Source organism: Drosophila busckii, chromosome 3L, assembly GCF_011750605.1.
Source record: "Drosophila busckii strain San Diego stock center, stock number 13000-0081.31 chromosome 3L, ASM1175060v1, whole genome shotgun sequence".
NCBI classification, from domain to species: domain Eukaryota; kingdom Metazoa; phylum Arthropoda; class Insecta; order Diptera; family Drosophilidae; genus Drosophila; species Drosophila busckii.
In genome coordinates, this window is record NC_046606.1 from 12,561,144 (window position 1) to 12,574,315 (window position 13,172).

At 42.4% G+C, this 13,172-nt stretch overlaps 3 protein-coding genes across 3 annotated transcripts; 2 read left to right on the plus strand and 1 right to left on the minus strand.

Moving 5' to 3' along the window:
- Positions 1–8: 8 nt before the first annotated feature.
- LOC108600084 (39S ribosomal protein L23, mitochondrial) lies at positions 9–674 on the plus strand. The gene is made up of 2 exons (XM_017987443.2): positions 9–384; positions 442–674. Exons 1-2 carry the CDS (start codon positions 91–93, stop codon positions 598–600), a joined length of 453 nt encoding a protein of 150 aa, XP_017842932.1. The 5' UTR covers positions 9–90; the 3' UTR covers positions 601–674.
- Positions 626–1,289, minus strand: LOC108600086 (thioredoxin, mitochondrial). The gene is made up of 2 exons (XM_017987445.2): positions 1,031–1,289; positions 626–971 (listed from the first exon to the last, which is right to left on the minus strand). The coding sequence occupies exons 1-2, from the start codon at positions 1,204–1,206 to the stop codon at positions 722–724; spliced, it is 426 nt and encodes a 141-aa protein (XP_017842934.2). The 5' UTR covers positions 1,207–1,289; the 3' UTR covers positions 626–721.
- A 105-nt stretch (positions 1,290–1,394) lies between these two features.
- On the plus strand, positions 1,395–5,272 carry LOC108600081 (E3 ubiquitin-protein ligase MARCH6). The gene is made up of 2 exons (XM_017987440.2): positions 1,395–3,264; positions 3,320–5,272. The coding sequence occupies exons 1-2, from the start codon at positions 1,699–1,701 to the stop codon at positions 4,766–4,768; spliced, it is 3,015 nt and encodes a 1,004-aa protein (XP_017842929.2). The 5' UTR covers positions 1,395–1,698; the 3' UTR covers positions 4,769–5,272.
- Positions 5,273–13,172: the final 7,900 nt, after the last annotated feature.

Consider the following 13,172-nt stretch of genomic DNA (forward strand, 5'->3'; position numbering starts at 1 on the left):
ACATTTGTTAGTGATTGCTGCCGATTGCAGTTTAGTTTGTTTATTTTTACATAAGAGACATAAAAAGATACAAAAATAAAATAGAAAGCTATGTCCACACGTTGGTATCCCATATATCAGCGCGGCAATCCGCAGCTGCGTGTATTCCTGCCAAACTTCTGGATGAAACTTATTAGACCCACGGAGGAGCAACCGGCTAATGTTGTCACCTTTGCAGTGTCCACTGAAATGACCAAATATGATGTGAAAAATTATTTGGAGAAGATTTACAAGATACCAGTAGTTGAGGTGCGGACACGTATAGCGCTAGGTGACACCAAACGCGATCAGACCTACGGATATGTGACCAAGAAAGATGATGTCAAGCTGGCTTATGTAACAATGGTAAGCGGCAGTGTAAACAGGCAACAGCTAGGGCACTAATTGTCTTTTAACTTGCAGCCCAAGACAGAGGCTTTCACGTTTCCCGACATGTTTGCCTCCAAGGCGGAGAAACAAGAGAAGGATGAAAAATCAATGGACGAGTCAAAAGCGGGCTTCAAAAAGTTCCTGGATCGCAACAAGAAGCGACCTGGCACACCGGGCTGGTATTCAATTTAGGCATTTAATATAGTTCAAGTTGTAATTGCAACGATTAATAACATTTATTTTGAAAAACCAAGAAACATATTTCGAGTAATTCTAAAGCTTTGCTCCATTTGAATTGTCTGCGACGTAAAATCTACTGCTTGGACTGTTTGACAGCTGCAGCCACCCAGGCGCGTATTTTGTCTTCATCCTGCAGTCCCACCATGCGTTGCATCTCCTTGCCATTCTGCATTACAACGAGTACCGGCACAGCCGCCACATCATAGTCAAGTGCCAGCTCACTATGTTCGTCAATGTCCACCTTGGCCAGTTTAATGGAGCCAGCTTGCTCGCCCACAATGCCCTCAATGCGCGGTGTCAGCTGTTTGCATGGATTGCACCATCTAATAAAATTAAAATTAATTAGATAACATTCTTGCTTTATTTTGTAAATTTCCCTTACGTCGCAAAAAAGTCCACAATGACAGGCGTCTGGCTCTTCTTCACCTTTTTGTCAAAGTCCTCCGGGCTCTGAACTTTGAAGATCTCTCGCTGAAGCGGCGTCACGGAAAAGGCTCGTTGGCTACCACGCACTTGGCGAGACACATTGCCAAACACATTTATAAGCTGTCGCTGCATAATTATTATATTTTGTCGAAAAACTTGTTGGCGTTGATGACAGCGTCTTTGTCAAAAACTTTTTAGCACGAAATCAGCTGTTGTAGTGTTGTTATCGGTATCGGACTGTGTCTCAAGTGTGACCCTATGGCAGGTGGGAAATAATAATTAACGATTAATGTAGGTATCGTATATCAAGGAAAAGTCATCAAAGAACACAGAAACACATACATACGCATACTATTACACGTACTCGCGTCAAGCATAAAAATTGTCAATTGATTTGTGCTGCATACGAAAATTAAATTTCAAGTGATTGTTCCGCCTTGTCGGATTGGCTGGCGTGTTGCAAACGTGTGCAAGTGAAAAGCAAATACATTAGAGTTAGATTTAACGGCAATTGTAGGCGCTAATTAGTTGATAGCGCCTCGTCAACTGCGCAAATGGCCCATTGCCACAGCCAGGTGGTAGCAGTAGTCGTCGAACAGTAGTGCAATCAAAAGACAAGACGCGATGGATGATTTATCGCAGGGCGACATCTGTCGCGTCTGTCGCTGCGAGGCAACAGCAGATCGTCCACTCTTCTATCCCTGCATCTGCACGGGCAGCATTAAGTACATACATCAAGACTGCCTCATGCTCTGGATGCGCTACTCGCACAAGGAATACTGCGAACTATGTGGCCATCGATTCAGTTTTCAACCCATCTATGCACCCGACATGCCACGCGTCTTACCGCTACGCGATGTGCTCGTCGGGCTGATGTCAGCGGTGCTAGCGGGCGCCCGCTGTTGGCTGCACTACTCCCTCGTAGGCATGGCTTGGTTTGGTATTGTGCCGCTCTCCGCCTATCGCACCTATCGCTATCTGTTTCGAGCTAGCTCCTTTGACATGATACTCTCGTTGCCATTTGACATTTTTTCCATGGAGAATCTAGCGGCTGATGCGTTTCGCGGTTGCTTTGTAGTCACTTGTACGCTACTGTCTTTCATTGGACTGGTTTGGCTTCGCGAGCAAATATTGCATGGCGGCGGACCCGATTGGTTGGAGCGTGAAGAAGCACCCGCACCAGTAGCCCCTGCTGCAGTTGTGGCCGATGCAGCACAGGATGACAACAACAATGGTGAGGCACCGCAAGATGTGCCAATGAACAATGCCGAGCCGGCAGTGGCCAATCCTGCTGATAACGAAGGTGATGCAGCCCCAGCCGCAGCTGCACCTGCTCCTGCTGCTGCCGAAGCGGACAACGATGAAGCGAATTGGAATCCTATGGAGTGGGATCGCGCCGCAGAGGAGCTGACTTGGGAACGTTTGCTAGGCCTAGATGGATCTCTGGTTTTCTTGGAGCATGTTTTCTGGGTAATTTCATTGAACACCATGTTCATATTTACCTTTGCTTTCTGCCCTTACTGCGTGGGCAACTTCATACTCAGCTCGATGGATCTGCTGCAGCCGGAAAAGCCCTTGCTACATTTCCATGGACTGATCACAACACTCTTTGGTTACTGCTGCATTGGACTTACGCTGGTGGTGCTACATTTCTTTGCTCGCGTCTTTCGTCTGCGTCGCATCTGCTGGTTCCTGGGTCTCTGCTACATTGTGGTAAAGGTATCGCTGCTATCGGTGGTGGAGATTGGCGTGTTGCCGCTGATCTGCGGCTGGTGGCTGGACATTTGCTCGTTGCCGCTGCTTGATGCCAGCTTAAAGGATCGCAAGGCCAGCTTCAAGGCTGCCCCAGGAACGTCGCTCTTTGTGCATTGGATGTTTGGCATGGTCTATGTGTATTACTTTGCCGCCTTCATATCGCTGCTGCGTGAAGTGTTGCGTCCGGGCGTGCTTTGGATATTCCGTAATGTCAACGATCCGGACTTCAGTCCCATACAGGAAATGATTCATGTGCCGATTGTCAGACATGTGCGACGTTTGGTAGCTTCAGCCATGATCTTTGGCTTTGCAGTGCTGCTCATGCTCTGGCTGCCCATACGCATCTTGCAGTTCATGTTGCCCAACTTCTTGCCCTACTCGCTCAGCGGTGACTCTGAGGTCAATGACCTCAGCTTGCAGCTGTTGCTGCTGCAGGTAAGTAACTCAACTTTAAATTGAGTTCATTTATTAACTGATCTATGTTTACAAGATTGTGCTGCCCGGCTTCTTTGAACAAACCCAGACGCGCATCTGGCTCAAGAAAGTGCTGCGCGTATGGTGCAAGAGCGTGGCCTGGATGCTTGGCATACGCAGCTATTTGTTGCCAGCAGCCGAACCAGCAGCTGCTGATGAACCAGAACAAGCTGCTGCTGCTGCTGCAGATGCTGCGGCTCCGGCTGTTCAACCTGGAGCTGATGTTCCAGTTGCTGCGGCACCGCCAGCGCCACCACCACCGCCGCCAGCACCAGAGCCAGCTCCACCACGTAATCTGGCTGCCGCCCATCAAGCCATTATGCAGCGCGATGTACCAGTTGGCTTCCAGCCCTATGAGCGCCCCACGTTGTTTGCATTCCGCCTGTGTGCACTGTTGCTGCTCATGTGCTGCTCCATTATTTGTGCCGCCATGCTAATGCTCACCGTGCCCGTTTCCATAGGCCGCCGCGTCATGATGCTCTGGACAGGACAGCCCGGCGATAAGGTAGAGCCGCCAGTGGCCATAGATGCACCCTTACTAGATGCTGAAGCTACGCGCAAGAACGAGCGTTTGCTGCGTCCTCATGAACTCTACACTGCGGAGATCGGCGGCTATCTGTGCTGGATTTTGTTGCGTGGCATCGCTGTGGTGGTGACATTGCTGCCCCAAGGACGCGCTGCGATTGTCAAGAAGCTGAAGCATTGGGCCAAGGTGGCGCTGCAGTATGCGCTGCCCGTTGTAACGCTGCTGGGCATATTTGTGCTGGTGCCACTGATGTTTGGACTGCTGCTGGAGCTGGTGGTCGTCATACCGCTGCGTGTGCCCATGCGCAAGATGCCCATACACTTTCTCTGGCAGGATTGGGCACTGGGTGTGCTATATACAAAGATTGCCATAGCTCTGACGTTAATGGGACCGGACTGGCATTTAAAACGTGCACTGGAGCGCGCCTATACGGACGGACTGCGTGATTTTGATTTTAAATTCGTAATGAGCGATCTGGCAGTGCCGGTGGTGACCACATTTGGCATGGCCTTGGCCGTGCCATATGTGATTGCGCACTCGCTGTTTCCAATATTTGTGGATGATCGCTATCATCTGTTGTACATTTCGAAACTGGTTTATCCGATCAGTTTCATAGTCGTGGGCAGTGTTTGCTTTGTGCTCTTCCAGGTGAAGCAACTAAAGAAGCTGTACTTGTCCATTAAGGTGGACAAATATCTGGTGGGTCAGCGGCTGGTCAACTATGAGCATCGCAAGAAGCAGCAGGCCCAGCAAGCAGCCGCCGCCCAAGAGTTAAAAGCACGCCAAGAGGCGGAGGAGGCACAGCAGGCGCAAGACAATGCCCAAGAGCAGCAGGAGCCATTAATTAATCTGGCAGAGCAGGCGGCACTGAATGCACGACGACGTCGCGATCTTCTGCCACGCCCACTCTTAGGGGATGCGAACGAGGAGTTGCTCTAGCTCCGACGTTACCTTTTTTTTCTATTAATGTTTATTTTGGAGTGGATCCTAATGTATCTCTTCATGCTCCTCATGTTTGGGAAGCGTCAAGCCATGCCGGAGGAGTAACACACTTAACGCCCACATGGAATCGAAACATCATAAACACCCGCACAAGCGTAGTAATTGCAGCTCCCACCGCATGGGGGCGCTTTAAATTTTCGAGTTAAATAAAACTTGTTTTCTTGCTTTAGTTCCACTTTCCACGTTAGCTACAATTGTTTGTTAAATCTTTTTGCTTGTAGGCTCTAAAATTGTACCTAATTTAAGCAAATCAGTCTTAACCGTTTAATAATTAACATACGATTAAAAAGAAATTCGCTGATTTAATATGTTTATTGATATGCGCATATATAAACATAATATGATATTGATCGGCACGTGTTAGCAAACGCGCTGCTTTGTAAAAAGTTTGAAACGATAAAAATATGATAAACCTAAAAATATAATAACTATATAAATCAATGGCGATTGGCAAGTACTACATATATTGTATACATATAGAAGAAAATAGATAACATTGTATTAGATATCGATGCAAATGGTCGCATTTGTAACATTTGCAATTCGTTTAAATCCCCATAAATGTTTAAAAACTTAGCTAAACGAGAAACTTGATAAATGTGGTGAAAACTTTTGAGTAGCTTTACGAACTTGTATAAACTCTATATATGTGTATGTATACATTTAATTTTAAACGGTATATAATTAATAAATAAACTTAACTTTAATTAAATTCAAACCTTGTTTTGCCTTAAGCCTGTTGCCAAAACAATTTCCAATCTAACACAGACTACAAAGCGCGAGATAAATAAAATAAAGCAGACCATTCAACGGGTTTCTTTCACCAAACTCAATTTGTTAACGTTCCAAAAGCCAAAGTGCGGTTTCACTGGACAAAAACAACGCTGAAAGCCATTCGGATTAGTTAGAAGAAGAGCAAAAACAAGCAAATGCACAAGAGAAACTTTATTGTGTATGAGAGTTTTTTAAATGCGATAAAAAAATACATCGGACGCTTGACTTTCTGGAAGGATATAATTTTAAGCTAACTTTTTATTTAACCAGCTGCTAATAATTTTGTGTATTTTATGCTAATCTTGATTGTGTTTGGGTAAAGATTTCTTCGAACCGCAGTGCGCTTCTATTAGTAGAATTCGACGACGAGCACAGCAACTGAAAACAGAAATTTTAATTAGAGTTTTTCATAGAAAATGTCAAGTCTAATCTGCAAGCTTGCCAAGTTAAATATTAAAAAAGTTGCATTTATAAATGAATTAACATGCTTCTAAATTATGAGTGTGCTTTGAAATTTATTTGTTGAATATATGAATTTGCATGCAATTTGCAATTTGATAAAGCGGCTGCTCAGCTCATAAGGCACAAATTAACAAACTACTGCTGGAGGAGACACTTAATGAAATGCACAGCGGAATCCTTTTGTGTGGCCCTGCTTGTCGACCACTTTATTATGTGCATTCCTGTTACAGGACATGCAGCCCAGCTGTGTGCTTGTTATATCGACAATTGCAATTATGCTTGTAACAGCAAGAGCAACAAAAGCAAAAGCAAGAGCAGCAGCAGCTACAGGACATTCATAGTCTTCTTATTACCTTCTCTTAATTATAATTAATGCAGGCTGCATTCCTTGCTTTAAACGCTGTAAAAAGTGCTGGCTGCAGTCAACTTTAAAGCAAGTGGAATTTTTGGTAAGCGCACATTATTTACAAGTGCTTGGAGCTTAGATAATCTAGCACTTAATACTTACACGCAGCTCATAAATCTAGCCGACTCTCTGGAGTCTTGTAGAACGCACCAGCGGTTGAGGCTGCCCACTGGCCATGTGGTGTTTGTTTAATTTTTTAGCCAAGCAGCCTTGGCATGCGTGTTTTATTAGCCATAATCAGGCAGTAGTCGGGCACTTAGCACTCCTTAAGTTTTACAACTTCACGCTCAATCAGCGACAGCAACACCAACAGCATCAAAAGCAGCTACATAAAAACATAGCCACTCGAACTTCAAACTTTAACCCCGAGTTCGGGCCATAAACTGTGTGTGAACACTGCTGCCAAAGTGCTACAAAGTGACCTTAACAAAAGGCAAACCAAAAAAAAAAGGTGGTCGCTAAAATATAAAACTTTCAGGCGAACAACAACTATTTTTTGCTGGGCTTGTTTTCCGGGCAAACGTCGCCAAGGGTTCCAATGGAAATCAAATATGCTTCAAGAATCCTGTTTCGCCCTTTGCTCTTTGTTACGCATGTTTTGCGCATTTTGCTTTTATTAGATAATTTATAGAGTATTTTAGATAGGCACTGGCCCATGAGTTGTAGCCAAGAATTTTCGGCTACTTGGCTTACCTTAGATTTAGCTTTAGATTAAGCAGCCTAAGCTTATAGCATATGGCAAAGTGGTATAAGATATTTAATTAGGGTAAGCAAGAGCATCAACTGGGCCGGCTTGGCATCAGTTGACGATGCTTGCGCTTAACTATTTTTGGTTTTGATGAGCGCGAGCTGGGCAAAAGCTTTTACACAAATTATTTTACGTATCTTTTTCGTTTTTCGGGCCACATAATAAAATAAGGCAACGCAAATCAAAGGCCACTTCAATCAAATCGTTAAAGCAACGCCAGACAAAACAAAGCGAAAAGCGCAACCAAAACATTAACTTGTACTTTTACTCACAATCAGCCAAAGCCTGGCAACGTCAAGTTTCCATAGAGTTTGGGGCAAACTGGGGACAAAGTAATAATACGACAATGCTGCGACAGCTGCTTAAGCAAAGTGCGAAAGCGTTGCTAGGCAAGTGTATATGTAACAATAAAAGCAGCAGCGCTAGCGCGCCAGTCAGTGTAATAGCAACAATATACTTTGTTTTATGCTTAATTTTAGACAATTAATGAAGTGTTGGCTAAGCTAGATAAGCGCCTAGCTGCTGCACAAACAACAACAATAACTTTATGAGCAACGTGAGCATAAACAACAACAAATAACTCATGCAAATGAGCAAATTCATATCACGCATACGCCGTGTTGGGCCGGGCCTGGCTTGGTGATGTGTGTCAAGTGATAAGCACGTAAATCTACGCTGAATTGGAGCGCACGCACTGGAGCGGGTTGTAAAGTTATCAGCAATGACATATGAAGTTGTTAATTTCGCAGTGTGAAATTTTAAATAACAAAAAAAAAACACAAAAACCAGCAGCAAAAAAAAAAGAACAGAAAACAGAAAATGTCTGCTGCTGCTCAGTTGAGCTGTTGATGTGTGGGTTGGAGGCTTGTCTGTCTGTCACGAGTCGGTCGGATTTTGATGTTGATGCATGAGTCGTGGGCTTTGTTGTTGTTTCATTTGCTTAATGCGTTACACAACTTAGGATTTACTTTTATACGTTTTATGTGCGCATGTTTTGAATGAGTTTGGCGTTTTATTACTTTAATCAAGCCTATTAATTATGCGCTGCATAATTAATGCTGTAAAGCAACAGCGACAGCTAAGATTTACATCAACGACATTTTAATTATTCAAATGTATTTTACGTGCTAAATTTCAATATAATTTTTTCGCCAACAGCCACAAAATGTCAAAATGCTTGACAGCTAAAATTTATGTCATTTATCCAATCATGTATAAATTTTTGTTTTATAGCTTTGCAGCACTTAAGCTTTAAGATAATGATTTAAATGTTTTCACGTTGATTATAAGACCACTGCCACTAATAAATCTTTTCAGCAATGTTCAACGCGGCGTATGCGTAATTAAACTGCAGTGTGCTTGGCAAACGAACACATGTATTTGAGTTATGCGACAGTTGCTGCTGTAGTATTTTATTTTTGCCACGCTGACGGCAACAAAGTTCAAGGCAATGAATGCATTGAGTCTGCAAACTGAAAATCTAATAATTAAACTCCGTCGTTCATTTATTTAAGTTTGTCAGTTGTGAATTGAACCTGGCAATATATTTACAAAAACTAGGTCAAGTAAGTCAGCCTTAGTAAATTTACTCCAAGTACTCATAAGTGTGAAAGGGATAAACAAGCAGTGCTCATGCCTGAGTCAGGCAGGCGCCAGAGCAAATATTATATGTGCGAGTTTGCTAGACTTAAGCGCTAGAGCATTTAAAGCAGCTTTGCTTAAATAAATAAGTTTAAGCTCCACCAGAAGAAGTAAACGCTTTAAGGCCTTACACATTAGCTTGCATGTGAGCATGGCTTTAATTTAACCACCATAATTTTACATTCAGCTCCATTAGATTAGAGTGCTCTGATCTGTGCATAAACCTCATACACGCGCTCATAGCTTGTTGTACTGATTTAAAAGTTTTTTGATAAATTTAACTTTATGTGCTTCGTTTCGTGGGAATTCCTTTTAGCATTTGCTGAGACCATTGTTGGTTTTTGCTTCAATGATTTACCTGCGACTGAGCCTGAGCTTTGCCGACAGCCAGGCTTTGTAGTCTTTGAGTATTTGCAGCAGATTATACAACAATATTTATTCTAATTACGTCGAAATAAAAATAATGAAATTCCAAGTATTGAATTAATTTCAAGTGTTTTAATTTAGTCTGTCTTCAGTTGGATTAAAATTTATACTTTGGCATTTTCTTTCAGCTGCTGCCAATTTGTCGTACTTAAGCAAGTTTACTTGTAGATTAACTTGATGTTCGAACTCTCAGCTGAGCCGCTGAGCTGTGAACATAAACGAACAAAGAATTGAAGCACACGTACCAGCCCAGCCGGCCGGCCCATCTGATTCATAATTGTTTGGGCAATTAACGCCGGCAGCAAAGCCACAGACTGATGGCAAATCCAAATGTAAACAGCTGCAGCTGACAATTAAACAAGAAGCAAATGCTATCGAGCGCGTGTGCGCCTTGCTCTTATGTTTACGTCAATCATACGCACCGTGTGACAGCAATAGTAGCCAAAGCAATAGCTGCTGATGCGTGGGAGTCAGCGATGTCGAAACTGTTGTTGACCAGCAGCATGTTTTGAGATGTAGGCGCTGGTTGTCTGGACAGCCAAACTGTCCAAACAGCTGTCCAGGGCTCTATTAAATGGCACTGACGCTGTCGCTATTTATTTTGTGCTACGAGCTGCAAGCTCAAGTTACAGCTTAACAATTGTTGCTTTTTATTTATTTCGATATTATTTGCTATTATTTTGGCTGGCAATTTAGCTGTCAGTTGCTGTCAATTTTGGTGGCTTTTTGTATTCTACGATTCGTTCAAGGCAAAAAGAAAACTTTTCAATGTTTTCAACTTAAATTGTTTTGTGGTTTAACATGACACAGACAGGGGGGCTGTCGACTCGCGTCCGCGTCCGCGTCCCAGCGCTGTCGACTACTATCTTAGGCCAATCTAAAGTGGCTTATGTGCGCTGGGACTATTAAAATGTTCGTATGTGTGTGTGTGCAAAGTTGTTGAAAATTAAATACACATGCGTATGGAACAAGCGAATAATGAAATAAGTCAAATCACATCATTTGCATTAGGCGAAAGTTGAAAGTTCCCAAAATGTTTGTGGCGCGTGCTCAAGTGTGGGCCAAGCTTTTAGCTGCCACAAAAAGTTTTGGGCAGCCCGTGTGTGTTTTGGTATCCCAGCTGCGCTCAAATGTAGGCAGCACTTTCTTACTAGGGCTTACTATGCTGCAGTTCAAAGCCTTTTAAAGATAATTTTATAAACATGTGTACTAATCCTTTGGTAAATCATTCGAAGCTTGAGCAATTGAGTCATAGCGTTGGTGTCGGCGTTGGCGGCGTCGTCCTCGTCTGCTTTATTGTTTCATGTAAATTGCCAGAAGCGCTGGCAAAACTTTTTGATTGCTGCAAACAGCATTAAATTATAAAACTTGCGACACACAAAAGCAACAACAAGCGCGTGGCATTAATGACAAAGGCAGTGCTAAAGTTGAAAAACTGTCAAAAGTAGCGTGCGCGCTGCTATTATCTCTCACACTCAAGCCCAGGCTCAGGCTCAGGCTCACACGCATGCTGCTGCTCCTGCTGATGCTGCTGCTGTGAGTCTGCCGAGAGAGAGATATAATTAAAATTTAACTAATTTACACCGCCGCACAGTTAGCAGCGTAATTTACGCATAATTAGATTGCCAAGTAGTCGACTTACGGCCCCGGGGGTTCATTAGAGGCCAACATCAGCCACATAAAATGTTTGCTAGCATTTACTGCGGCTAAATTTCAACAGAGTGCTCCGACAGCCGGTCAGCTGGACAGCTGAAATGGCCACTCAGTGTTCATATGTTCATATGATATGCGCATGAGTCTGACCACATAAATTGCAACTTTTTACAATGGTCTGAGTGGCTTTCGGACAGCACATTGTCTAGATAAATAGTCTACAGTGCAGCAGCAGCAGCAGCAGGAACAACAACAACAACGAATGGATAGGAAACTTGCGCTCTGTTCTCATGATAAGTAGGCCAAAATGAGCTATACAAGCCATCAGAGCACATGAAATTTTAAGTAAGCTGGTGGAGAGGGCGAGCTCTAAGCACTCCCCCCAGAATATGATATGTTAGCCAGTTTGCCCAAGGGGTGGAGGCTGTGGGGGTGGTTTGTGTTTGTTTTGCTGTTCAACAAATTTTGTTTTTCGGTAGCGCATTGCAAACTTTTTAATAAAGCCACAGTGGACAGCAAAATGGGGAAAACAACAACTTGATATGCACATTGTAAGCTTGGAAAACAGAAGGCGTAAGCAATATCAAAATGACAATATATGTATATCTTCTATATGTGTACAGCATAATATGACAGCAGCAACAAAAGCAAGTAAAATATCGAAAGGCAAATTCGATGCATGACGAATTTCAAGCAGCATAAAATAAACGAAACGAAATGAAATGAAATAGTCAAACAATAGCCTGGCAAGAAAAGTTCAACAATGTGTATGAATAATAAACCATAGACTGTGCACTATAGAAGGACCGGCTATAAATATCTCAGCTGCTGTAAGTAGAATTGCTTTATAGACTGTCTGTTTTCTAAATTTACAAATTCAATTTCGACTTGTTAACGCAATCAAATTTTTAGTTTGAATCCCAGCTGCGGTTAGTTGACACGGCTGGCCAAATCTAACTGCATTTCGCCACAAAATGTCAAATGTCACAAGTCTTTCATTCTCGCAGTTGCAGTTCACTGACAGTCAGTCGCAGCTGCTATAGACTTTACATTTGTATCTGCTGCGTAATAAATGTAAGTACATGTACAGTAAGCGCTGGCAAATTAAAACTTTTCAAATTAGAACGATTAATATATGAATATGGCAGTTAAACTTTTACTGCACCTTGTTTATTTCAATGTGGTTTTTGTTGAGAACGAAAACATAAATTGGTTAAGCTTTCAAAAGGTTAGAGATCTATTTAACAACTGCAAACTGTTTGCAGTCACGAGCTTTTTTCACTATAATTTTTGAAGTCTAACAAATTGTCACAAATTTATTTATATAATAATATAAATGTTAAAACAAGGACTTTTATAGTTAAAGTTTTTATGTTAAAAAAAAGGTTCTTATTGCTCAAATTGATTTCGGTTTAACTGTGTGTGAAGTGGCCAACTTAAAAGACGAAACTCTTCTCTCAACCTCTCTTAAAGTTCTCTTTTTATATTTTGTTCAGTCTTTGCTGTTATTGTTTAGCTAACAGTTGAACGCATATGTTCACTATAAGTTTATATTATTGTAACTCATTTGTTTTGGCTACTTAAGAATGTTTACAAGTGAGAGCAACTATTGAATTCAACAATTTGTAAATAATGCGATGTAATTTCTGTTTGTTTTTAATAATTAAATATAACGTAACTTGTAGAAAGAAACTATCAGCATTAAATTTAATTTAATTTGCGTTCATCGAGTTTATCAAATGACACATTTCGTTTATTTCGAGCATCCACTGTGTCTGGTTTTGTGTGTGTTTTTATGTCTGCAGTAATATTTGCAGGTGAGCAAGCAATTCAGACCGCAGTACAAAATTTATATGGCTGCGTTATATATTTTTTTAATTGAAAGTTAAGCGAGGCGACAACAAAGCCATGCGACAACAGGTCGTGTGTGTGATATGAGTATTTGGTTTAAAGCACTTCAATAGCCAGTCGCATTTAGCTGGACAATTAAATGCGCTGCTTCAAGCCTCTTCACAGCTGCTTTGTCATCAAATTTAATGGCACCTGTGTTGTTGTTTAATTATCAGCCCATTGAGGCAAGCCAACATACCCTTGCTGCAATCAAAGGCCAGCAGCTGGCCAACAAACCAACATAATTTGTAAACAGCCCGCCAAAGGTTGCGGCTCACGCCCACAAGCGTGCTTATGTTGCATAGCCACATGCGTGTGTGTGAGTGTGGTAGTGTGTGTTT